Consider the following 26673-nt stretch of genomic DNA (forward strand, 5'->3'; position numbering starts at 1 on the left):
TGGTACAGGTCGCTAGTTTGCTTGTGGAATTGCTTGCTACTTTCAAAATGGGAATAAAACTTGTTAATTAACATAGGAAAAAGTAGTGATACTACCGGGTTTGAGTTTGCCGAGCCATTTAAGGGCAGGTCCAATCAGCGTCGCGCCGAAAGATGCACATGCATGCTTCCAAGCACTCGAACGAAATTGATGCTTTCCACATCTGATGCTTGTAATATTCGACATGTTGCTCTAGACAGGTAGTGTCGTCGTAGAGTGAAGTAAATGTTGGAAGCGACAGTCTTCTAGGGATGCGAGCTCTGGACAACTCATCACTGAACGGCGTTGCTGCAAATCCGTTAGAAGCCTCTCTCTGGACTGGGATCGGGACACTTGGCATCCTCTTCATCATGATCAGCACTTTGGAATTCTGCTTCTCAAGAACTGCTAGCTTCTCGAGCAGTAGTTCAATTTGACTCGGTTCACGATCGTCGCGATGACGCTCATTCTCTGGAGTTTGGAAATTTCCTTGCTGCCTGTTGTTCGGGGTTTAAGTCTCGTTCCTTGTTCCTGAAGGCTCAGTATCCATTTCTTCGCCGCTGGTTTTGGTGTCGACATCATGCGGGGACTCCAGTAGCTCCAGGGAACGCATCGTCATGATCATCTCCAGCCAGCTTGGATCTCGACAACGGTTGCTCTAGGCGGATTCCAGTTGTTGACGGAGGTTAGCTGCATCAGATGCTGACGCCTCTCTTTCACGGCTTAGGCGTTCGTTGGATTCTTAAACTGCGAGGAGATGAACCTTAGTTTTCTCATAGGCTTCTCTTTTCTGCTCGAGAGTCATATCACCGAAATCCATTGCGAAAAAGGGTAGGGTTAAAATTTCTAAGCTTTAAGATTTTTATCTAGTTGTATCCCCACAGTCGGCGCCAAATTGTTTATGCTAAATTTCGTCAAGTGGGATTGAATAGCAAAATCTAGGTTACGAATCAACTAAATAAAACCTTAAAGAAAAGCAATAACGAAATAAGTAAATGACACAAAAAATTAGTGACGCGAAAAACCCACCGAAGGTAAAAAACCGCGGGTAGAATGAGGATCTACTAAACTTTACTATGTAAAACGATTGAACAAAGATGATTACAATGTATGATAGGTAGGTGTAAGTAGCTAGGTTGCAATGTATATTCTATGCCACGGCTAGATGCTTATATAGACATAATTTAGGTCATGATGTAGCCGTTGGAGGTGATAAGATGCTTCACTTGATTTCCGGCAACAAACTCCTTGACTCATGGCACTTCTCCCAGCTTGACAAACGGCTTGACCCTGCTGCTAGGAGACTTAGTCTTTCATGCTTATCTCTTCCTAGGAAATAGGAGAGTGGTTACACTCACTCCACTCGTCGAACCTGGCAGGACGTCAACTCTATCTCTCTGTCGTTGACTTTCTTTGACTTTGACCCCTACGAAATTTACCCATAACAATAATTTCAATGTTTATTTGCATTATTTTTTCTTTTGAGTGGATATAGCAGAGCTTGCAAATCATTTTCTTATTCAGTTGCATCTTTTTTCAGAAACAAAAATGGATATTGTTGGCACAGTTCTATGAGCTACTCAAACTCTGCTTACAGCGTTGCAGTGTTCAGAGCTCCAAGAGATCCTTTCAATCTGTGGCTACAAATCCTAGTTTGATGATCTCCGACACACCGTCTCTGCCGTCAATGCTGTGCTTCTTGATGCAGAGGCCAAGCTGGAGCTCTCTCATGAAGCACAGTATAAGCTCGAGGAGCTTAAGGACGGAGTCTTTGAAGCAGATGATCTACTGGACGAGTTTGTTACTCTTGCTCAGCAGAAGCAACTCTTGGAGGCTGGTGGTAGTCTCTCTAGAAAGGTGTGTCGTTTCTTCTGATTCCAACCCATTAGGTTTAGCTTACAGGATGTCTCGAGGGGTTAAGAAAATCAGGAAGAAGCTGGATGCTATTGCTTGTAACACTCAGTTTAGCTTTAAGCATGATCCCGAGCCTATTTGGAGGGGAAGGCCCGAGCCCTGTTCCTATGTAGATGCAGGCGATATCATTGGAAGAAAGGATGACTTGGAGAAGATTGTTGGTATGATGCTCGATTCTAATGTGCAACGTGATGTATTTTTTCTCACGATCGTGGGAATTGGAGGATTAGGCAAGACAACACTTGCTCAACTTGTGCATAACGATCCAAGGGTTACAACTGCATTTCCGTTGAGGATGTGGACTTGTGTTTCTGATCAAGAACAGAAGCAACTTGATGTAAAAGAAATTCTTTGTAAGATTTTGGGTTCAGCTACTGGTGAGCGTCACAAACACTCAACCTTGGATCACGTACAAAAACAGCTACGCAATTGAACTAGCAGGCAAAAATTACTTGCTTGTTTTTTATGATTTATGGTCTGAGAAGTGTGATCAGTGGTGTGACCTGGAAAGATTCTTCACAGGAGGTCAAAGAGGAAGCTAGATTTTGGTAACAACACGTTCGCAAGCAACGACAGAATTTATAGGAGATAATATAACACACCAGCTCCAAGGCTTGTCAGAGGAAAATTCATGGTGCTTATTTGAAAGGATGGCTTTGGATTACAATCGTCTAACCCTCCTGACGACTTGGTCAAGATTGGGAAGGAGATTGTAAAAGGTTGTGCTCGAGTCCCTCTTGCTATAAGAGTGGTAGGAAGTCTCTTATATGGTCAAGACAAGAGTAAGTGGCTATCACTAGCGCAAATACAATTAGCCAACCTCAGAGAGAGCCAGAATGACATCATGCCTATATTGAAGCTGAGTTATTACAATCTCGAGTCTCCTCTGAAAAGTTGTTTCAGCTATTGTGCGTTGTTTCTTAAGGATTATCGGATAGAAAAGGAGATGTTACTAAGCCTTTGGATGGCACAAGGCTATATCATCCCTTTATATGAAGGTCAAAACATTGAAGATGCGACAGAGGAATTTTTTCAACTTTGTTGCAAAGATGTTTCTTTCATGACGTAGGAAGAAATGGAAGTGGTGAAGTTATGTGTTTTATGATACACGATCTTATGCATGATGTTGCTCAAATAGTAACCAAACAAGAGATTTGTGCAACAGATAACTTAGGCGGCAACTTGGATTAATTATAAAGTTCGCCATTTGTCTGTTACCAGAAACGAAAGTGCAAGATGTTTGTTATACATGTCCCATATTCGAACGTATCTGGCCAATGGGGTCAATCACTCAAGTAGTCGTTAAAATGGAACATTTATACGTAGAGGCACTTTTAGCTAATTGCATTCGCCTAAGGGCTTTGGATTTGAGTCATTCAAAAATTCAAACATTGCCTGAATCGATTGGTGAATTGTTGCACTTGGGGAATTTGGATCTTTCTCAAAACCAAAGACTAGAAGTGCTTCCAAAGTCGATTACAAAACTATGTAATCTACAAACCTTAAATTTATTTGGCTGCTCTAAATTGAAAGAGTTGCCAAAAGAGTTGAGTAGGCTGGTGCAGCTTAGGACTTTGTATTGCCGAATATAACTTGTTTCCCCAGGGGGATGGCAGAGTTGAATTGCCTTCGCAGGCTAATACATTTATAGTCGGTGGTAAAGGGATTTATTCAACTGCGAAGCAATGGTTTGATGGACTGGAAGATCTTAAGGCTATGAACAACCTCAAAGGTCTGCTTTGTATCCAGTTTAAGTGGTCTAATAATGTTGTTAAGGTAGATGACAGCAGAACTAAATGACATTATCTAAGACGCAAGGAACATCTCCAGTGCCTTAAGATTTATTTTCATCATCAGAAAGTAGATGGAGATGTGGATACTGAGGAAGCAAGAAGATTGATGGAAGAGCTGCAACCACATTCAAATCTCAAGCAGTTACTAGTATCTGGGTACTGTGGTGTGAGAATGCCTGGTTGGACAACACTTCTTCCAAATCTTGCGTATATTCTTCTTAAGAATTGTAAGGAGTTGCAGTACCTGCCGTGTCTTGGAAGCCTGCGTCATCTCAAATCCCTCAGCCTTAGTAGTTTACCTAAGTTGGAGTATATAGAAATTAGTCAATCAGTTTTCAGTTCCACGCCTGGATCAGAATGTGCTCAAGGAGTATCAATCTTCCCCTCCTTGGAACGCCTGCACTTGTTTCGTTTGCCAAAGTTGAAAGGATGGAGAGATGATTTTCTTCACCTTGAAGATAACAAAAAACATGCAATTATGTCTCTCTCACTTGCGTACAGTGAGCTGCCCGGAGTTGACTTGTATTCTGCTGTGCTCCAAGGTTGAAGATATATGGTTACGAGACTTCAACAAAAGACTGAAAATATTACAAACCAAGGGGGATGAAAAAATAGGAGAGGTTCCTCCCTCATCAGCATTCTCTTATGATAAATTGTCGCAGTCATTGTTTGATACTGAAAATTCAGGAAAGTGAGAATAGACAATGTGGTGTGGTAAAATTCTCTGCCCATGATGGCTTTTCAGAGTCTTGAATGATTAGAATTTAATGACTCGGGGGAGGTGGAGAGCTTGGAAGAAGTAGAGGAGGTGTTTCGCAAGTGACAAACTAAGGAGTGTTTCTGGAGGATTAGAGCATCTCACTGCCTTAAAGAACTTAACAATACGAAAGTGTCCTAATGTGAGGCTATCAGAAGAGACTGAAGATGGCTGGGCATGGTGATCCCTTCATTACTCCCTCCGCGACTTGACATTTAATGATCTGCCACAGCTAGTGAGTCTGCCTGATTGGATGCAATCCTTGGCTGCCCTCGAATGCCTTAATATTCACTTTCATGAAAGACTAGAATCAATACCGAATTGGATGTCCAAACTCACATCTCTTAAGCAACTTGTGCTCGTGGGATGTTCAGAAAGCCTGAAGAGTAGATGTCAAAAACAACCCCCCGGGGAGGTTTGGTCCTACATTAAACACATCTTCTTCATTCAAATTCAATAGGATTGTTTATGTCTTATTCCCGCTGCTTCTCTATGATCATTGTTATTCCATAAGCAGGTACGCGAACAAGTAAATACTATTCCCTGCAATACACTTGATATATATCGTACTTTCGCTTTTCCATAATAATATTTTCTAGCATTCTCCTTTAATATAACTCACAACATTGCTGCTCTGTCTAGATGGGTCAGTTTTATGCTGATTTGTTATAAATTTTCACAGTTTGGAGTTTATATGATCATTAATCAATTAGAAACTGCTCTGGTTCAAGTTTCACAAAACTGATTTATCTCTTAGGCCCTTTCCTAACAGTAATTCTGCTTTAAATGGTGCTATTTTTGTTACATATTTCAAGAAAATCAAGGATGAAATTTTACAACTGAAACTCCATCATAAGAATAAACATGGTTAACAAATAAATGAAGTTTCCGCTCTTAAAATGTCATGTTAGAATCGAATTCTCGATGTTAGTTTTACTGATACATTCTTACCTTTTGCAGTTATTAGGTTATTACGTCTTTTACTAGATTAAGGCCCTGTTCTTTTGAGTTGTTCTGTTTTGCTCTGCTCTACCCTGCCCTGCTCTGCTCTGCTGAAATCTGTTTTGCTTTGCTCTGCCTGCTTGCTATGCTCTGCCTGCTTAAAAATAACAATTAATAATAATAATAATTAATATTTAATAATAATAGATAATAATAATAATAATAATAACAATTAATATAAAATCTTAATTGATAATAACTAATAATTTATATTATTTAATACATTTTTTAATGTTATAAAAAGAGTAAAAAAATCTAAAAAAAAAAAAAAAATAATAATAATAATAATAATAATAAAAAAAAAAAAAAAAATAATAATAATAATAATAATAATAATAATAATAATATAATAGTAATAATAATAATAATTGGATGCTCACAAGTATCTTGTAATGTGCACTGTGCAGGTGCCAGATAATGAGAGATACCGGAGAAATTCATAAATAAGGTGGAAACTGTTAAGAAAGAAAGACCTGTTGATAATACAAGTGCTACTACAATACAAGGGCAACAAAGCTAGTTTCATGGAGAATAATGCACACATTGTATTCTCCTCCTATTTTGTTTTTTTTAAACAAAAAAAAAATTAAATTAAAATTTAAAAAAAAAAAAACGTATATATACCAATTCAACTTGTTAGTTTCCTAAAAAACTCTGTAACTAGGTTAGTCCCGTGCGATGCACGGTTTTAATAATAAAAATTTACAGGTAAGTGTGTAATATAAATATTTTAAGCAAAACATAATAAATCGTAATCCCTCTTGTTAGATTAATTGAGCTAAATTGAAGGACATTATATTAAATATTCTAACTAATTAACTTTATAGCTATAATAAAATTTTAAAAATGTTAGCATTCACTTTTTATTCAGTAGAAAATTTGAAGAATTAATAAAGAGAGGAAAATCCTAACTCTACAATCACTAATATAATATAGGAGATGTTCGTTTGGCTTAAAAAAAAAAAAAAAACACACACACACACACACAGTTATGTATGTATGTATGTATGTATATATATATATATATATATATATATATATATATATATATATATATATATATATATATATATATATAGAAATGGGATCATGTGAGAACCCATGGCTTAGGTGAGAACCATTTTAAAATGAGAACTCATCTAACACCATTCATTTTTATTAGATGAATGGTTCAGATTTATTGTTTCATTAGTGGGAATTCACGTGGGCCACCTTCATTAATTGTAATGATTGTTTGTATTTTTTTTTTAATTTTTGTGCATTGGGACACAAAATCTGTCAAAAGCTGTCATTATTACATGCTTTTTATTATTTATTGCATTGAAACACGTTAATTTGCATTGGAAAACCAATAGATTATTCAGTAAAATGCAAGGTTCACATAAATTCGAACGTTACGTTAAAATGTAGTTGAAGTGTACGTCATTAATGATGTTTCGTAAAATATATCAAGTGTTTCAATTTATAATATTAATGTTTCATATATATTATTGCTTGTTTCATATAGTTGGGCTCTATATGAACTACGTGTACTGTGATTTTTTATAACTTATCTGATGTTTCAAAAAATATATCTTATGTTTCATTTTATAGTGCTTATGTTCCATAAAATATATGTGTTGTTTCATGTACTAATGATATTGTTTTTTGTATTGGGATACAAAATCTGTCAAAAGCTGTCATTATTACATGCTTTTTATTATTTATTGCATTGAAACATGTTAACTTGCATTGGAAAACCAAGAGATTGTTCAGTAAAATGCAAGGTTCACATAAATTCGAACGTTACGTTAAAATGTAGTTGAAGTATACGTCGTTAATGATGTTTCGTAAAATATATCAAGTGTTTCAATTTATAATGTTAATGTTTCATATATATTATTGCTTGTTTCATACAGTTGGGCTCTATATGAACTAGGTGTATTGTGATTTCTTATACCTTATCTGATGTTTCAAAAAATATACCTTATGTTTCATTTTATAGTGCTTATGTTCCATAAAATATATGTGTTGTTTCATATACTAATGATATTGTTTTATACATAAAAATCATTGATGTTTCATATAATATTTCATTCGAATATTATTTATATTGTTCCAAAAATAAGAACTATTGTCCCATAAATATTATACATTGTTCCATACCATATGTGTGAAATGTACCAATGACTGAAATGCATGTTCCCAAGAAAATTAAAAAGCATGTACCAATGACTGAAATACGTGTTCCCAAGAAAATGCATGGGAAAGTGATAATTAATCTCAGCCACCCATTAAGTGTAGTTGGTGTACGTTAATGATGTTTCGTAAAATATATCAAGTGTTTCAATTTATAATATTAATGTTTCATATATATTATTGCTTGTTTCATATAGTTGGGCTCTATATAAACTAGGTTTATTGTGATTTCTTATACCTTATTGATGTTTAAAAAAACATACCTTATGTTTCATTTTATACTATTTATGTTCCATAAAATATATGTATTGTTTCATATACTAATGATATTGTTTTATACATAAAAATCATTGATGTTTCATATAATATTTCATTCGAATATTATTTATATTGTTCCAGAAATAAGAACAATTGTCCCATAAATATTATACATTGTTCCATACCATATGTGTGAAATATACCAATGACTGAAATGCGTGTTCCCAAGAAAATTAAAAAGCATGTACCAATGACTGAAATGCGTGTTCCCAAGAAAATGCATGGGAAAGTGATAATTAATCTCAGCCATCCATTATGTGTAGTTGGTGTACGTTAATGATGTTTCGTAAAATATATCAAGTGTTTCAATTTATAATATTATTGTTTCATATATATTATTGCTTGTTTCATATAGTTAGGCTCTATATGAACTAGGTTTACTGTGATTTCTTATACCTTATTGATGTTTCAAAAAACATACCTTATGTTTCATTTTATACTATTTATGTTCCATAAAATATATGTATTGTTTCATATACTAATGATATTGTTTTATACATAAAAATCATTGATGTTTCATATAATATTTCATTCGAATATTATTTATATTGTTCCGGAAATAAGAACTATTGTCCCATAAATATTATACATTGTTCCATACCATATGTGTGAAATATACCAATGACTGAAATGCGTGTTCCCAAGAAAATTAAAAAGCATGTACCAATGAATGAAATGCGTGTTTCCAAGAAAATGCGTGGGAAAGTGATAATTAATCTCAACCATCCATTATGTGTAGTTGGTGTACGTTAATGATGTTTTGTAAAATATATCAAGTGTTTCAATTTATAATATTAATGTTTCATATATATTATTGGTTGTTTCATATAGTTGGGCTCTATATGAACTAGGTTTACAGTGATTTCTTATACCTTATTGATGTTTCAAAAAACATACCTTATGTTTCATTTTATACTACTAATGTTCCATAAAATATATGTATTGTTTCATATACTAATGATATTGTTTAATACATAAAAATCATTGATGTTTCATATAATATTTCATTTGAATATTATTTATTTTGTTCCAGAAATATGAACCATTGTCCCATAAATATTATTTATTTTGTTCCAGAATTGAATGATATTCCACACACAGATTTGCTCTGTTTTTGCACTGCTTCGAAAATTCTACCAAAAAAAAATCAAACGAACTCCAAAAATTCTGAAATTTTTGTATGCTTATTGTACACAAAAAAATAAGCAGATTCAAAAAAAGAATCGCTTCAAAAGGGTTTTTTATGAGAGAGAAATCTTCATTTGAAATCTGTCTTTCCAGATTTGCTCCTTTTTTGCACTACTTCGAAAATTCTACCAAAAAAAATATCAAACGAACTCCAAAAATTATGAAATTTTGTATGCTTATTCTACACAAAAAAATAATCAAATTAAAAAAAACGCTTCAAAAGCTTTCTTTATGAGAGAGAAATCTTCATTTGAAATCTGCCTTCATTTCTTTCTCTTCAATGGCTAAATTAAAATGAAACCAGATTTTCCATTTTCTCTCTCTTCAATGGCTGAATCTCTTGGTTTTATAGTACATAAATCGTTGTTTCAATGCAGAAAATAAGGAAAAAAAAATTAAAAAGCATGTACCAATGACTGAAATGCGTGTTCCCAAGAAAATGCATGGGAAAGTGATAATTAATCTCAGCCATCCATAATCTTATAATTGATGGTGCAAGATTGGTTCTTATTTTAAGGGGGTTCTCATATAAGCCTTATATGAGAACCAAGTTAAAATGAGAACCAATCTTATGCCATTAAAAATTATGAAACTAACGGCTGAGATTAGACATATGCACATGTATACCCACTGTGCATTTATTGAGACAATGATCACGTTTTCCCTCGAAAATTTAAAACTGCAATTTTAATGTCTAATCAAAACTGACGGTTGGTTTTCTTCCCTTACACACCGATTATTCTTACAAATTTACATCATTTCAAAAACCAATTATTTTACTTCAATTGTGTTCGCGCCCATAACTTCCATTGGGAGAAAAACGGAAGTAACTGCTACACTGTTCTATAAAAACCCCAAAAACTACCCAAAAATACCCATTCTCGATTTTGTTAGCAAAATGAAAAAACAAACGCAGAAAAAGGACTACCGAAGCAAGGAGAGTTTCAAGAAATTTCAGTAAGTTTTTTATAATTCAGTAAATTATGATGAAAATAAGATAATGTAAACAGTTAGGGTTTTAAATTTTCAAAATGTTTGGTTTTTAACAGAGAAAGGTTGCGAAGAGAGTTGGATGGAGTGGAGGGGGAAAACCCTACGGAGGAGGCCGGCGTTCCCGCTGCAGCCGAACAAGCGACGGAAAACGTACAACCACCAACGACGGAAGCTCAATTGACAAAGTAATGTTTCCAATTTTATTGTTAATGTCGCGCGAATTATACTTAGGGTTTCAAAAATTACATAGATTGTGTTTTGGCATTTCAAATTACTGCAACTAGGGAGGAGGCCGGCGTTCCCGCTGCAGCCAAACAACCGATGGAAAACGTACAACCACCAACGGCGGAAGCTCAATTGACAAAGTAATGTTTCCAATTTTATTGTTAATGTCGCGCGAATTATACTTAGGGTTTCAAAAATTATATAGATTGTGTTTTGGCATTTTTCAAATTACTGCAACTAGGGATTTAAAATTAGTATCAAATTAATTTTGTTCCATAATTTTGTTATAGTGTTTCTGTATTTGGAATTATTGTAACGGAAAAATGAACCATTGTTTCTGAACGTTGTTATGTTTTGAATTATAAGAGTAATTTTGATTTGTTCCATAAGTTGTTGTTATTGTTTCAAAATTAAATAAACTAATGTCACATTCAATTGTGTTGTTAAAATGTAGATTAATTGTAATTTAATGATGTTTCATAAAATATATAAAGTGTTATAATTGTTCAAATCAATGTTTCATTTATTATATTGCTTGTTTCATGTAGTTTGGTCCTTTATGAACTAGATGTAGTAATATGGTTTCGTTTTGTTTGTAAGATGGTTCATATTTTCATATCAATGATTCATATATTATATTGCTTGTTTCATATAGTTGGGTTCTTTATGAACTAAATGTAGTGATATGCGTTCGTTTTGTTTGTTAGATGTCTCAATTGTTTCAGATTAATGTTTCATTTATTATATTGCTTGTTTCATATAGTTGGGTTCCATATGAACTAGGTGTAGTGATATGTTATACATTATGTTTCAAAAAATCACACTAAATGTTTCATTTATTTATGTATATGTTCCAAACAATTGTGTTGTCAACGTTATGTTAAAATGTAGTTGAATTGTTTTTTAATGATGATTCATAAAATATGCAAATTGTTTCAGTTTTTCATATAAATGTTTCATGTAATATATAAATTAATTCAGTTTTCCATTTTCCAGAATAATAACAATTCTGTTTCATTTTTTATTAATTATGTTCCATAAAATACATGTATTGTTTCATATAGTAATTACATTATTTCATGCATTAAATCTATTTTGTTTCATATTTTATATTAGCGTCGCTGATAAGGAAAAAGTGGTACCCGTGCCAAAAAAAAGGAAGGAAACTCCAGCAAATGTACAGTCTGCGAAGGGGAAAAAAATCAAACATGTGCAAGAAGACAGTGATGAGGAGGAACAAGTGGCATTTAGACAACGTATTCCACCAGCCAAATTCATGAAACATGTTATTGTAGGACTTCCGGAAGCTCACAAGCAAGCTGTAAGGGATGTAGGCTTTGGGTCCTTCCTACTATTGGACCTGGATTCTAACAAAAACAGTTTTTGTCACGAGCTTGTGGCAAGGTTCAACCCCGACAGAGCCTCCCTTCAATTGCCAAATAGAGAGGAGATAGAAGTCCTCCCGGAAGACGTCCATGCTGTATTTGGTCTTCCAATTGGAGGGAGAGAAATTTAAGACAATAAGTGGATTGAAGAGGATGAAGAATCGCAGGTTTTCCTGCAAAAATGGAGAGATCAATTTGATGATGGAAGTCCAACCAATACCTCATTAATACAGCTGATTGAGACCCAAAAAGATGAAGATGTAACCAATGAATTCATCTGGAATTTCATTGTGGCTGCCATAAATTGTTGTGTACGATCTACATCTCGTTCAACATTAAATTTTAAATTTTTGTATTGCTGTGAGAATGTCTCACAAATTAAGACTTACGACTGGTGTACATACACATTTGAGAATCTGATAAACTCCGTAGCAGAATGGAAAGAAGGAGCTGCATACTTCACAGGACCTCTGCCATTCTTGATGGTAAATATATTGTTTCAGAATCTTAATAAACTGTTTCACTGAATAATTACAATGTTACGAAAATAATCCTTACTGTTACACTGTTAATTTGAGTACTTGCTTTAGTATTAGCTGTTTCATATTTTATGAAATTTGTTTCATGTTAAATACATAATGTTTCAGTATTAGCAACACAATGTAAGTTGCTTACGTAACTTGTTCAGATACTGGAATTCAGATATTGTTTCAGAATCCTAATAAACTGTTTCACTGAATAACTACAATGTTACTAAAATAATCCTTACTGTTACACTGTTAATTTGAGTACTTGCTTTACTATTAGCTATTTCATATTTTATGTAAGTTGTTTCATAAAGTTGTGCAGATGTTGGAATTCAGATCTGGAATTCAGATATTGTTTCAGAATCTAAATAAACTGTTTCACTGAAGAATTACAATGTTACTAAAATAATCCTTACTGTTACACTGTTAATTTGAGTACTTGCATTAGTTGTTTCATATTTTATGTAAGTTGTTTCATGTTAAATATATTATGTTTCTTATAATAAATATGCAGTTTCATAATAAACGTCTGTTGTTACATATTCATATTTAAAACCAACTGTTTCATATTGTTTATTTGTTGTTACATATGATAAACGAACTGGTAATATTTGTACTTTGATATCTTCTGTCAAAGTACATAACCTGTTTAAAATGTAGAAAAATGTTGGTTTAAAATATGAAACAGTTGGCATATAAAATGGAACATCATATATATACCTGATGTTTCATTGTTACTTATGCTGTTTCACATTATATGCCATATGTTTCATTACATATTACTGTTGTTTCATATATCGATGTTTCATTGTTACTTATGCTGTTTCACATTATATGTCATTTGTTTCATTACATATTACTGTTGTTTCATATAACTGTTGTTACATATTTAACAGATGGTGTTTCATTTTATTGTGAAACAGAACATACATTTGAAATCACATTTATTATAAAATGAAACACCATATGTTAAATATGTAACAACATATATTTAAAATATGTGATATCAAATGTATGTTCTGTTTCATTTTATATGCCTGTTGTTTCAAAATGTCAACCAACAATTTTTCATACTTGCTCAAACAGGTTATGTACTTTGATAGACTGAAGCGTGGTACAGCTCAACCACGAAGGACAATACCCCTAATAGCCGTTTGGAACAAGCAGATGATACAAGAACGAATGAAGGTGGAAAAGAAGAGAGGATTTGGACAAGGTAAAGTCCTTGACAGGTTAACTGCTATAAACACAAATTCTGGTGAAGAAAATCAAGGCCCTTCGTCGTCCTCTGCTCCTGAAGATGTTAAGGTAAAAAAAAAAAAAAAAAAAAACAATTAATATACATGATGTTTCATTGTTTCATATTAAATATAATTTGTTTCATTACATATTATTGTTGGTTCAAAATAATGTATATGATTTAGATGTATGTTGATTCATTTTATATGCCTATCGTTTCATTTTATATACCTATTGCTTCATACATTTCGGGTGTTTAATGTTTTGTCTACGCTGTTTCATATAATAAATCTGATGTTTCATATTGGCCACATGCTATTGTTGGTGTGTTATAGGGATTTATACTTGATGAATTCAACAACATTTCCAAGGAACTTACTGGCCATGTCCAGTCAATGTATGCACTGATTGACAAGGCATACAAATTGATTGAGGAGGTGGATATCCCAGATGAGATGAAGGAGCTCATAAGAAATGTATGGGGCAAGTACACATCAGTACAGCCCACTATGAGTTCCCAAGGAATCAACACCCCGGGTTTTCTATCTCAAGATGAGAACTTATTTCATGAGCCAGCGTTTTTATCTGAGCTCAGTGATGTGATGAACAAAGCATGGGCAAATTTTCAGGCCCCACAAGATGAACAACAAGATGAACCCCCCCCCCCCCTAGAATGTTGTACCCCCACAAGCTACACCCCACAATGATTTCGTTCATGACATTGTTCCATTATTTGAATTCCAGCCAAACTATAATCTATTTGTAGGTTCACAGGCGTTGCCTCCAACACCCCCAGCAAAAGGAAAGTCACTAGAGCAGGAAGAATCTCCAACGAAGCAGCACTTGGAGTAACTCACTGAATCCATCGTTCATAAGATAACAATGCAACATTCTGAGGAGCCAGTGACTGGTTTGCAAAGAGAAAAAAGAATCACACAAAATCTTCCTGTGCACCTTCGATCCCCATTCATGGTGCAGAATGAAAAAATTTCAGCAAAAATTGATGCCCTACAAAGAACAGCCGCCGAATATGCCTTTTGTGCAGGCCCAAAATCGTGAGAATTTCCTGGAATGCTTTGTCTCATATTATGTACATATTGTTTCATATTATATACAATATTACATTGTTTCATATTATATACATATTGTTTCATTAATTTGTTTTCCTGTCCCATCAATTTCAGTGAGCAGCTGTACAATGACGGGCTTAACTTCATCAGTAGGGAAGACATTTTAGGACTACAAGGTGACAACCATGTGGTCAACAATATAATAGACTCCTGGGGCCACATCCTTAACATGGCAAACAAAAGAAGGCAACCAGGCGCTATCAACCGTTTTTTCTGCTCCTCTGAATGTTGGGTAATTATGTCTAAAATTATTTTACAGTTTCAATTTTAAGTTCTAATGTTTCATTTATCATATAATTTGTTTCATTAACATATTGTTCCATTTTTCATTACTTTTGTTTCATATTAAATTAAATATATTTCATTGTACATACAATATGTTTCATTGTATACATTGCCAATGTTTCACTACATAGTGCCAATGTTTCATACATCTGATGTTTCATTTTTCATTTACGCTGTTTCATTTCATAGTGCCAATGTTTGACTATATAGTGCCAATGTTTCATACATTTGATGTTTCATTTTTCATTTATGTTGTTTCATATTATATATCAATTGTTTCTTTGTATATAGTGCCAATGTTTCACTATATAGTGCCAATGTTCCACTACATAGTGCCAATGTTTCATTTTTAATATATTATGCTCCGTATAAAATACTTCAGTTTTATAGTATTGATACATTATAATATTCCTGATACACTAACAACTACAACAATGATTAATTACCCGGGAATAAACAGAATATGCTGTGCGGTAACAAGTACTTTACGCCAAATACCAAGTTTGTAGAGAGATACAACGCTTTCAAGAGCAGGATGGTGGACGAGATGAATCATTCTAAAATAACTTCTTTTGACAAAGTAGATTTGGTTAGATACTAAACTAGTACTGATTCTTAGCATATATATTTGCTTAAAAAGACTTACTTAATGTTACATATAACTTACTTATTGTTTCATTATAGGTTTTCTTTCTCGTCCCAGCATTTGACCACTATTATCTGTTCTGTTTCAATTTTTCACGCAAGCAACTGCAAATTATAGACAACAGATTTCTAGAAGAAGGTGTTGAAATGGATGCAAAGTACGGCAATTTCCCAACTACCATGGTAAAAATATGACACTGTTTCACTAAACATCACTGGTATTCCATTTTTTATTTTTTGATGTTTCAATTAGTATATCTGGTGTTTCATAGTTGATTTCTTGTGTTTCTGATTATATAGAATTTGTTTCAATATATATATATGGTTTCAAATAATACATTTGATGTTCCATTTTTTCATTACTACTGATTCATATTAAATTAAATAGGTTTCATTGTACATATAATATGTGATTTCATATTCATACATCTGATGTTTCATTTTTCATTTACGTTGTTTCATATTATATATCAATTGTTTCATTGTATATATTTGTTGTGCCATTGTTCCTTGGTACATCTAATTGTTTCATATTACACAGATCAAGGCATTTGCTAAATTTCTAAATGAAAAGAAAGTTGGGAATGGACGGGGAGTGTCTAGATTCAATACCACTATGAAGGAAATGAGATGGAAGAATAATGAGAATTATAATGACTGTGGTGTATACGCTCTCAAATACATGGAAACTTACATGGGGCAGCTAGATGAATGTTGGGATATTGGATTCGACCCAAAAGATGTGAGTTTTTGTGTAATTCTTATATTAATTTATACATAATTTATGGTTCATTGTTCCGGTATTTATTTTGAATTGTTAATATATTTCAGCCTGATATAATGAAGAAGCTGAGGATTGAGTATTGTGGGAAAATATTGACAAGCCCTACAAACGTACTACAAGATGAAGTTATAGCCAAATCAAAGACCTGGGCATTAGAGCAGCTTCGTCATGTTAATCAGTAAACAATGTTTATAATGTTTCCACATTATTTGTAAGATACATAATTTTTATGCATGTCCTGGATAATTTAGCTAAACATCTTTTTATGTTTCGTATGTAAAGATGTGCGTATATTATTTTCAATTGTGAACTATTAATATGACACATTAGAAGTATTAAATGAAACTTTAAATATATAAAATGAAACAACAACTAGGTAATATGAAACAATGTGATTATAGGTTTAGCTAAACATGTTCTGGATTATTTTCCCATAATTAGAATTATTAAATGAAACTATAAATAGATAAAATGAAACAACGGTAACGTAATATGAAACAACATGAAACAACATGCATTGTCAACGGTAAGAAATAAATTTAAACCATGCACTGTCACAACTGAACACGTTTCCACATGAAACTGACAAGTGTAAGGTTGCTTTTAAACTTTACAATAAATATGTTCCCAAAGCAACAATACCACACCAGTACTTTTAAAAAAAGATGACTAGTCAAATCAATACACGCTGCCACGACTAGTTAAATCAATACACGCTGCCACATAAAATCAATTTGCACACTTTGTGAAAAATATTATATACTCCGTAACTTTTTTATATAAAACATGCTTACAAAACATGCTAAAACGAATCTTAATGTTTCAGGGAATGTTCTTACTGTTCCCATAAATGAAACAATTGTTACATATATTAGAACTAGTGTTTCTTAAAACTGATGCTTCTCAAAACTGATGTAACATATATTAAAACTTATGTTTCTCAAATGTAACTAATTGTTCCATTACAAAAAACATAAAAATGAGTAAAACATTCCCATAAGAAGGAACAACAGCTGCACAAATCATCATGCTTTGTGAGGACAATTCCGAATATCATGATATGTTAGCTCGGCCACAGCCACTGCATTTCCTCTTCGTTTTCTTTTTAGATTGTTCAACCGCTATTTCTTTGGCACCCTTTAATCTTTTAGACCCACTAGTTCCAGAGCCATCGTGAACACCTGTACCTTTATTCTTCGACACTTTAGGAGGCTGAACAAGTATTTCATCAGGAATGCTATATCCTATTAACATCTCAATATCATGTTCACTAGATCTTACATTCTGAGTATCTTCCAAAGTAACATTTTTTGTCGCTTCAATTTTATTCTTGAACTCTCGAATATTCTTAATAAAGTCCTCCTCATGACCTTTAACCAAACTCACACAAGAAAATATCTCCGACCACATTTCATTTATAACCACCCGCCTATCATCTTCGGTGTCTAAACAACTTATATCTAACACTGGTTTCTGAGTAGCATTTATTGTCCAACGATCTAAGATATATTGCTTTGGAATGCTTTTTAAATTCTTTGCCTTCCACATCCATATCATATGTCTGCATGGGATTCCTATCCTATAAAACTTCTTACAAGAGCAGGTAGTGTCATGACTAAAGCACTCAAACAAAACTTTAAATGTCCTTCTCCTATTTGCCTCAGTAACAATTGCTACATCAATACCATCTTCCTTCCTCAATTCATCTACACCACAACAATAAAAAGCACTATGAACTTCATCTTGAAATTCATAAAATACAGAAACTATGTACACCTCAGAACCATGCCTCTCAATCAACAATTCTGTCTTACATTGAGGGAATTTCTCCTGTGATTCATTGTCATTCTCTGCCTGACAATGTCTCTGTGCATCCAACGCAGTTTCATACCTCATGAAAAACTCCACAAGAGACACGTGAGGATTTACAACGGATGTAAAAAAATTATTCTCACTCTCTGACCTTGAGGTAGTTCTCATAATACCACCCATAAAGACATCTCTAAAATACGCTGGAATCCACATAGCTCTCATCTCAAACATCAAATTCAACCAATCATGATCTTGTAATTTAAACTCAACAAGAACATTGTTCCACTTCTCTTCAAATTCAGGTGCCTCAATTTCTAAATTCCAAACACACTTACTGAGTTCCTTCAAAAATTCAGTATCCTGAATGATATTCCTTCCAACTTTATCGGGCAGCTTTTTCATTATGTGCCACATACAAAATCTGAAGGACATTAATTATGGGACATTAGACCACTATTTTGAAACATTATCTTTTAAAACTGTAACATTATAGTAAAATTCCGGAACATCATCTTGAAGATTTGAAATAATAAAATAAATAATTGGAATAACTAGGCGAATTCTCGTAACAATTGATTAACCTAATGGAACGTCAGAACATAAATTTGAAACAATAAAACACTATATAGGAACAATGTTTTTTTAAAAAAAAAATTCAGAATAATAATATTTAACATCATCACAACAGCTGGAAACATCAATCAACTAATATGAAACATCAGACACGGATTTTGAAACAATAGTATTCACAAATGAATCAATGACATTAATTATGGGACATTAGACCACTATTTAGGAACATTAGCTTTTAATACTGTATCATTGTAGTAAAATTCCAGAACATTATCTTGAAGATTTGAAATAATAAAAAAAAATAATTGGAATAATTAGGCAAATTCTCGTAACAATTGATTAACCTAATGGAACATCAGAACATAAATTTGAAACAATAAAACACTATTTAGGAACAAAATTTTTTTTTTAACAATAATATTTAAAATCATTAATTTGAAACAATAATATGAAACAATAGTATTCACAAATGAATCATTCTAGTTGCAGTACAATAAAATAAATACTAATCTGAACCAATAAATTTAAAACAATAATATTTAACATCATAACAGCTGGAAACATGAATAAACTAATATGAAACATCAGAAACATATTTTGAAACAATAGTATTCACAAATGAATCATTCTAGTTGCAGTACAATAAAATAAATACTTGTGCTCACATTGTTGGAAAACAGAATTTACAGCAATTTTCATAGCTGGATCTTGATCCGTAATTAAACAATTGGGCTCCCTACCACCCATTGCCTTAACAAATGTTCTAAATAGCCATTCGAAAGAAGCAACATCTTCCTTTGCAATAAAACCAGCAGCAAAAGTGACACATTTCTTGTGGTGATCGACTCCCGTGAATGGACCAAATACCATATTATATCTGGAAAACATGAAACATACGCTGAAATTATGATTCTATATTTATGTCTATTGTTTCGTAATATTATTCCAATGTTCCGAAAATTAAAACAAATGTTACATCAAATTGTAAAACCCAAAAAAAAATCAAAAAACTTTAAAAATAACACTATGATACCTGTTGCTTTGGTAGGTTGTATCAAACGAGAGCATATCACCAAATACGGTATAATTTCTCCGGCAAATAGGATCTGCCCATAAAGCTCTACATAGACAGTCGTCTTCATCCATTTCGTAATAAAAAAAATAAGCCGACTACATCAACTTCTTCCTCTTAAAATTATCAACAAACATCTGGGCGTCCGATCCTTCAATATACGCCTTCAAATCTCTATGAAAATTTTTGAAGTCATTCCTACTAGCGCCTATATTCTCATACCCACCAACATATTCCTTCACCATTCTGTATGTCTTGACAGGACCAATATTCACCTGTGGAGACAGAATGTAAAAAGACTAGACTGTTTGAGGACCATGATATATATGGAAACAGATCTAACAGTGCATATTTAATTTTATGAAAAAAAAAGGCAAAAAAGATTTCAAAGATTCTAAATATAGATATGAACAAAAAACAATAAGGCACACATTTAATAACAATAACGGTACACGTTATTCTTGATGGATAGTGCGAAATTCGATGACGACATATTATATTGAAACAAAAATGCACTTTATTGTTCCATATATCTGACCACATGTTCCAAAAATGCACTTTATTGTTCCATATATCTGACATACTGTTCCTACGCATTACCCTATTGTTACATTTGTTATAATAACGAAATAATTTTAAACCTTTACAACTAATCGCTCCAACTATGTTTCAATTATACGTAATATTGTTCCATTTATCAAAACCATTGTTCCATACAGTTGTACTTACACCTACTTGAGTATATACATTACAAACAATTGTTCCATCAAAAACAATATATATTTCATATTACAGTATTAATGTTTCATATATGTACACAATTGTTACTTCACATTTAAAATTTAATCATTTTAAACAAAACCATATTCAAATACGATTGTTCCATCCAAAACAATATATATTTCATATTACAGTACCAATGTTTCATATATGTACACAATTTTTACTTCACATTTAAAATTTAATCATTTTAAACAATTGTTCCATCAAAAACAATATATATTTCATATTACAGTACTAATGTTTCATATATGTACACAATTGTTACTTCACATTTAAAATTTAATCATTTTAAACAAAACCATATTCAAATACGATTGTTCCATCCAAAACAATATATATTTCATATTACAGTACCAATGTTTCATATATGTACACAATTGTTACTTGACATTTAAAATTTAATCATTTTAAACAAAACCATATTCAAATACCTTTGAATTATCAATTATCATTTTCTTATGAAACATTGTCAGCTTTCTTTTGGACTTCTGAAAATGAGAGTTCTCGGATGAATACGAATGATGAGTATGCCCTTCTTCAAAATTAGAAACAATGTAACCTCCATCTTCGCAATACTTTAAAATCATCTTTGCCTTACAACCAACTCGAGTAGACAATATTCTTTTAACCATACGAGTATTCGCTTCTTGACAATCATAGTCTTCTTTATCTTGACCAACAACCACTTCTTCAACATTCATATCATCTACAAAATTATCATCTTCTTCCCCGATACTATCAACTTTCTCTGTCACCACATTATTTCGTTTTTCTTTAAACCCAGCTTTATTACATACAATAATTTGAAAAGAAATAATACCATTTTTTCTTTTTTTGACCGTCGACTTTCTAGTAATAAATCCTACAACAGCTGCGTAGGACTCATAAAAACGCAAACCTTCATCAAGTTTTGAAAATTTCATACCTATAGTTGGTCTAATTTCACTATCACAACATGGAATCCATATCTTCGTTCCACCAGGGGTAAAAGCATGAAGAACATTAGACGTACCAAATTCAACAGACAAATCTATGGTTAATATAACTACAGGAAAAAAAAAATGAGCTCTAACCTTTGATAATGTATTCCAATGGCTGAATCTATTCCAATGGCTGAGATTACGTCTTCCAATGATTGACCCATAATGTATTCCAATGGAATACAACGTCTTCCAATGCACAAAACTAAAAAAAAAATAAAATTACAAACAATCATTACCTTTTCAAGCTGGCCCACGTGAATTCCCACTATAGTTACTAATAAATCTGAACCATTCATCTAATAACAATGAATGGTCTTAGATTGGTTCTCATTTTATATTGGTTCTCACCTAAGCCATGAGTTCTCACATGATCCCATTTCTATATGTATATATATATATATATATAGGGTCGGGATCCGGTGAGAACCACCCTTTATGTGAGAACCACCATCTATGTGAGAACTAATACCAGCCGTTAGATTATATGAAATTCAACAGCTGAAATTAAAATACAAAGCTGCCTAACAACCAACCCACGCTTAACTGAAAATTGGTTCAAAGATCTGCTTCAACTTTCTCATTTATTCTCTCTGCACAACGAAGCTCCATAATTATCAATGGCGACTGAATAATCAATTTGAAGGCTTGACAATTTCGATTTCATCTTCTTCTTCACAAGTACGAATAACTTCGATTAAAGAATTTGAAGGCTTGATAATTATCAAGGTTTGTTTATCTTTACAATTTCGATTTTACTACTCTGAAAATTTCGAATTGCATCAATTATTAAGGTTTCATCAATTATTGAAAATTTTCGAATTTCATGAATACAACGAAAAACTTGATAGTGATTCTAATGATCTCAGATTAAACTTATCATAAAAAATTAAGAAATAATATTTGACTTTAGCTAGTAATTGAGAATTTTCGATTGTTCTAATAATTTTCGATTCTATTGCATTGATAATTTTGGATTCTATTGTTATGATAATCTTTGAATTGCATGTTATTTTTGAATTTTTGTTAAGATTTTCGTATTCATGTCGTGGAATTTCCAATTTAATACTCTTATAATGTTCTTATTTCCGAATGCTATTATTATGCTCTTATGTTATTATGTTCTTATTTGCAATTAAATTTAAAATGAGCAAATGAATTGAAAATGAGCAAACCTAAATATGTGTAATAATATAGAAAAAAATATAATGAGAAAACATAATTAAAATGAGCAATTTGAACATTTTAGTGATCTCAATATAAGATTTTCATCAAAATTATTGTATTGCTTGTTATAAATTTGCTAAATTGAATTGAAAGTATGTAAAATGAGCAAATATATTCAAAATGCGGAAACAGGGTTAGGAGTAAAACAAACTAAAATGAACAAATATAATTAAAATGAGCAAAAAGAATTAAAATAACAAAATAGAATTAAAACGAGCAAATATTATTAAACTAAGCAAATAGATTATGAGAAAACATAATTAAAATGAGAAAATATATTCAAAATGAGCAAACATATTATGAGTTCCTTGATCTACTTGCCTACACACAAGCCCCACCCCCTTCTTGGTCTGTTGACTGCACATCAACCCCACCCTCTTCTTCCACTTTCCTGCACAAACCTATCCCCCCAACCCCCTCCTTCTTCTGCTTGCAGTTCTGATTTCAGATTTTGATTTCAGAAACTGATTACAATTCTTATTTAAAAATCTAATTTCAGTTCTAATTGTGAATGTGTGTGTGTGTGTGTGTGTCTGTGTTACTGTGTTTAAAGGGGTGTAGAATTGCAGCAGATCAATTACAGCTATGTTTTCTATATTATTGTGTTATTCACTTGTTACTGTTTTGTTGAATTGTTTTTCACTTGTTTGTGACTTGTTATTTCTATTATATTTAATAACAGAATGATGAGCAATAACAAACAACTTGAGAGTGATTCTAGTGCCATCACAAATGTGTCAATTACTCCTACAATAGTAATTTATCCTAAAGTAGCGCGCACCTTTGCTAACTCCTGGAGAAACAAAAGAGAAGGATGTAGAATAAAAAGAAGAGATTATGCAAAAAGGCTAAAGGGAGAAAAAGGCTAAAAGGACTGAGATTGATGTGTCAAATGTTGAAACAAGAGGTAGAAGTGCAAAAAGGCTATAGGAGGAAAAAGAAAAGGTTGTAGAACAAAACCATAAAAAGAAGAGATTATGCAGAGGTTGTGGTGAATTGAGTCATCATGATATTAGAAATTGTCCAAAAAAGTGTAATGATACTTTTATATACATATATGATTTAATATTTTTAGCACATCCCCTCATTAATTATTGAACATATAGAAATTTTGTTGAATTTCTATATTTAATAATATAGTTTTAGTTTTATATTGCTCATAAGCAAATTAGCTATTGAGTGAACTTGCAGCAATTAATTCTATCATTGAATCAAATGAATCTTTGGTTGCAAATTAATGATAAATGACCTAAAATATTTTGATCATTTGATAAATAAGCAAAAATTTAGTTACTCATTTGTTAAATGAGCAAATAATTAGTTGCTCATTTTCAAATGAGCAAATAGTTAGTTGCTCATTTGTCAAATGAGCAAATAGTTAGTTGCTCATTTGTCAAATGAGCAAACATTTCTTTGCTCAACTAATAAATGAGCAACAATTATTTGCTCATTTGTCAAATGAGCAAATAATAAGTTACTCATTTATAAAATAAGCAAACAATTATTTAATCATTTGTTAAATGACCAGCAACTTAATTAGTTGCTCATTTGTTAAATGAGCAAAGACTTATTTAATCATTTGTCAAATAAGCAAATAGTTAGTTGCTCATTTATTAAATGAGCAACAATGTAATTGTTCATTTTTTAAATGAGCAAATATTTAATTGCTCAAGCATTTCTTTACTCATTCATTAAATGAGCAAATAGTTCGTTGCTCATTTGTAAAATGAGCAAAAGAGTTAGTTGCTCATTTGTCAAATGAGCAAACATTTCTTTAATCATTCATTAAATCAGCAAGCATTTCTTTGCTCATTTGAGAAATGAGTAAACATTAGTTTGCTCATTTGTCAAATGAGTAAATAACTACTCACTCATTTATAAAATAAGCAAACATCTCTTTGATCATTTGGCAAATGAGCAATCAATTTTTTGCTCATTGAGCAAATAAGCAAATAGTTAGTTGCTCATTTGTCAAATGAGCAAATACTTAGTTGCTCATTTAACAAATGAGCAACAATTTAGTTTCTCATTTAACAAATGAGCAACAATTTAGTTTCTCATTTGTCAAATGAGCAAATAGTTAGTTGCTCATTTGTCAAATAAGCAAACATTTCTTTAATCATTCATTAAATTAACAAGCATATCTTTGCTCATTTGTGGAATGAGCAATCAATTCTTTACTCACTTGACAAATGAGCAAATATTTCTTTACTCATTTGTCAAATGAGCAAATAGTTCGTTGCTCATTTTTAAAATGAGTAAATATTTCAAATAAACGCTATGTATAAATGACAAAGTATTTCAAGTAAAAACTAAAAAAAGATCCAATTTCGATTCAAATATAACCAAACAATTCTTGTGTTAATTTATCAAATGAGAAAACAATTATTTGCTCATGTATCAAATGAACAACAATTCTTTACTCATTTATCAAATGAGCAAAAAGTTCTTTACTCATTTATCAAATGAGCAACAATTCTTTGGTCATTTATCAAACGAGCAAACAATTCTTATGTTTGTTTGTCAAATGATAAAACAATTCTTTGCTCATTTATCAAATGAGCAACAATTCTTTACTCATTTATCAAATGAGAAAACAATTCTTTGCTCAATTATGAAATAAATAAAATTATTTGCTCAATTATAAAATGACGAAATATATTTTGCTCAATTATGAAATGAGCAACATTATTGCTTTTCTATTTTGCATCAATCGGCTAAAATGAGCAATATTTGTTTACTCATTTTAAGAGGAGGGTAATAATAATTCAAATGTAACAATTCTGACTATATCCTAATATGTTCATCAGATTGAATACAAATATAAATGCTTTTTACTACTAGCCTATGTAGGATTTGAACCTACATTTTCTGTGCAATGTAGAAACACAGTGCTCGACCAATTGAGCTAATAGGCTAACAATTTTATGTAATCAACAACACACAAATATAGGAACTAGTAAATGCTTGGCTAAACATGGCCTAGCTACAACCAAAATCATTTTGGCTAACAGTTAAGGTCAAGCAGATCTAAGACAAATGGTTAGCAATTAATATTCAGATTCAGGTCGATCCACAATCTTAAATAATGTTGTACCCCGACCGAAATAGAAGACTTGGCCAGCTCTATATATGATCACATAGCTGGTGTACTTCTTACTATCTAGATATTTCTAATTGAAGAGTAGTCTGTAGACGATTATTTTCAGTTTTTCAAGCATATAATTATTGCCAAGACTACAACCATTTTATATTGTACAAAAGTAAGAAAACTACTACTTTGATTTTTACAAAAATAAATGCAAATATTTCCTAAATTTGGGTGTACTTTAAATTCTGTAGGATCCTACTACCTAATTGTCTGCATTGTCTACTATTCAAATGATTGTTGTACAATAGCAAAAAGAAATTCTTCTGTCTACAAAGTTGGAAGTTTTTCCTTTTTAGACTTTTTTTATACAATTTCAAGTAGTTGAATTCAAGGTTCACATAATGAAGTAAGGATTTAATTTATGCACATAAACGTGCAGACATGCCTACAATAAAGTATGCATAAATTACTAAGATAATAAACTAATATAATCAATTAAGCAAACTAATTCATATGAGCAAACTATAAACATGAGCAAACTAAATTCAAATGAGCAAACTAAAATAAAATGAGCAATTTAAACTAAAATAAATTGATACTTACATTCATCGTCCTTGAGTAACAACTGGAAATTTTGGTTCATCATTTGGATTGGAGCTTCGGTTAAATCCATTTGCAATTCGCGATTTCTAGGGTTTCAACAAAAAATCCAAAAAACCCAATCCATGAATAACGTAATTTTGTATCAAATTTT

General features: G+C 32.1%; 2 protein-coding genes across 2 annotated transcripts; one reads left to right on the forward strand and one right to left on the reverse strand.

Moving 5' to 3' along the window:
• Positions 1-3239: 3239 nt before the first annotated feature.
• Positions 3240-14389, forward strand: LOC110737532. Its single transcript, XM_021917877.1, has 8 exons — positions 3240-3392; positions 3538-3708; positions 3790-4247; positions 11503-11866; positions 12005-12256; positions 13385-13606; positions 13873-14154; positions 14282-14389. The coding sequence occupies exons 1-8, from the start codon at positions 3240-3242 to the stop codon at positions 14387-14389; spliced, it is 2010 nt and encodes a 669-aa protein (XP_021773569.1).
• A 3045-nt stretch (positions 14390-17434) lies between these two features.
• Positions 17435-19912, reverse strand: LOC110737533 (protein FAR1-RELATED SEQUENCE 5-like). Its single transcript, XM_021917878.1, has 3 exons — positions 19800-19912; positions 19422-19643; positions 17435-18614 (listed from the first exon to the last, which is right to left on the reverse strand). Exons 1-3 carry the CDS (start codon positions 19910-19912, stop codon positions 17435-17437), a joined length of 1515 nt encoding a protein of 504 aa, XP_021773570.1.
• Positions 19913-26673: the final 6761 nt, after the last annotated feature.

The sequence above is a fragment of the Chenopodium quinoa genome, unplaced genomic scaffold (assembly GCF_001683475.1).
Source record: "Chenopodium quinoa cultivar QQ74 unplaced genomic scaffold, ASM168347v1, whole genome shotgun sequence".
Taxonomy (NCBI): domain Eukaryota; kingdom Viridiplantae; phylum Streptophyta; class Magnoliopsida; order Caryophyllales; family Amaranthaceae; genus Chenopodium; species Chenopodium quinoa.

Bases quoted from the DNA above. Each gene is read 5' to 3' on its own strand.
- LOC110737532 (XM_021917877.1), top strand. From the start codon at position 3,240: ATGGAACATTTATACGTAGAGGCACTTTTAGCTAATTGCATTCGCCTA. The intron at 13,607-13,872 runs GTAAAAAAAAAA...GGTGTGTTATAG, and splicing joins CTGCTCCTGAAGATGTTAAG to GGATTTATACTTGATGAATT. The intron at 14,155-14,281 runs GCAAATTTTCAG...TTTGAATTCCAG, and splicing joins ATGTGATGAACAAAGCATGG to CCAAACTATAATCTATTTGT.
- LOC110737533 (XM_021917878.1), bottom strand. From the start codon at position 19,912: ATGGATGAAGACGACTGTCTATGTAGAGCTTTATGGGCAGATCCTATT. The intron at 19,644-19,799 runs GTATCATAGTGT...CATGTTTTCCAG, and splicing joins ACAACCTACCAAAGCAACAG to ATATAATATGGTATTTGGTC. The intron at 18,615-19,421 runs GTATTTATTTTA...AATGTCCTTCAG, and splicing joins TTCCAACAATGTGAGCACAA to ATTTTGTATGTGGCACATAA.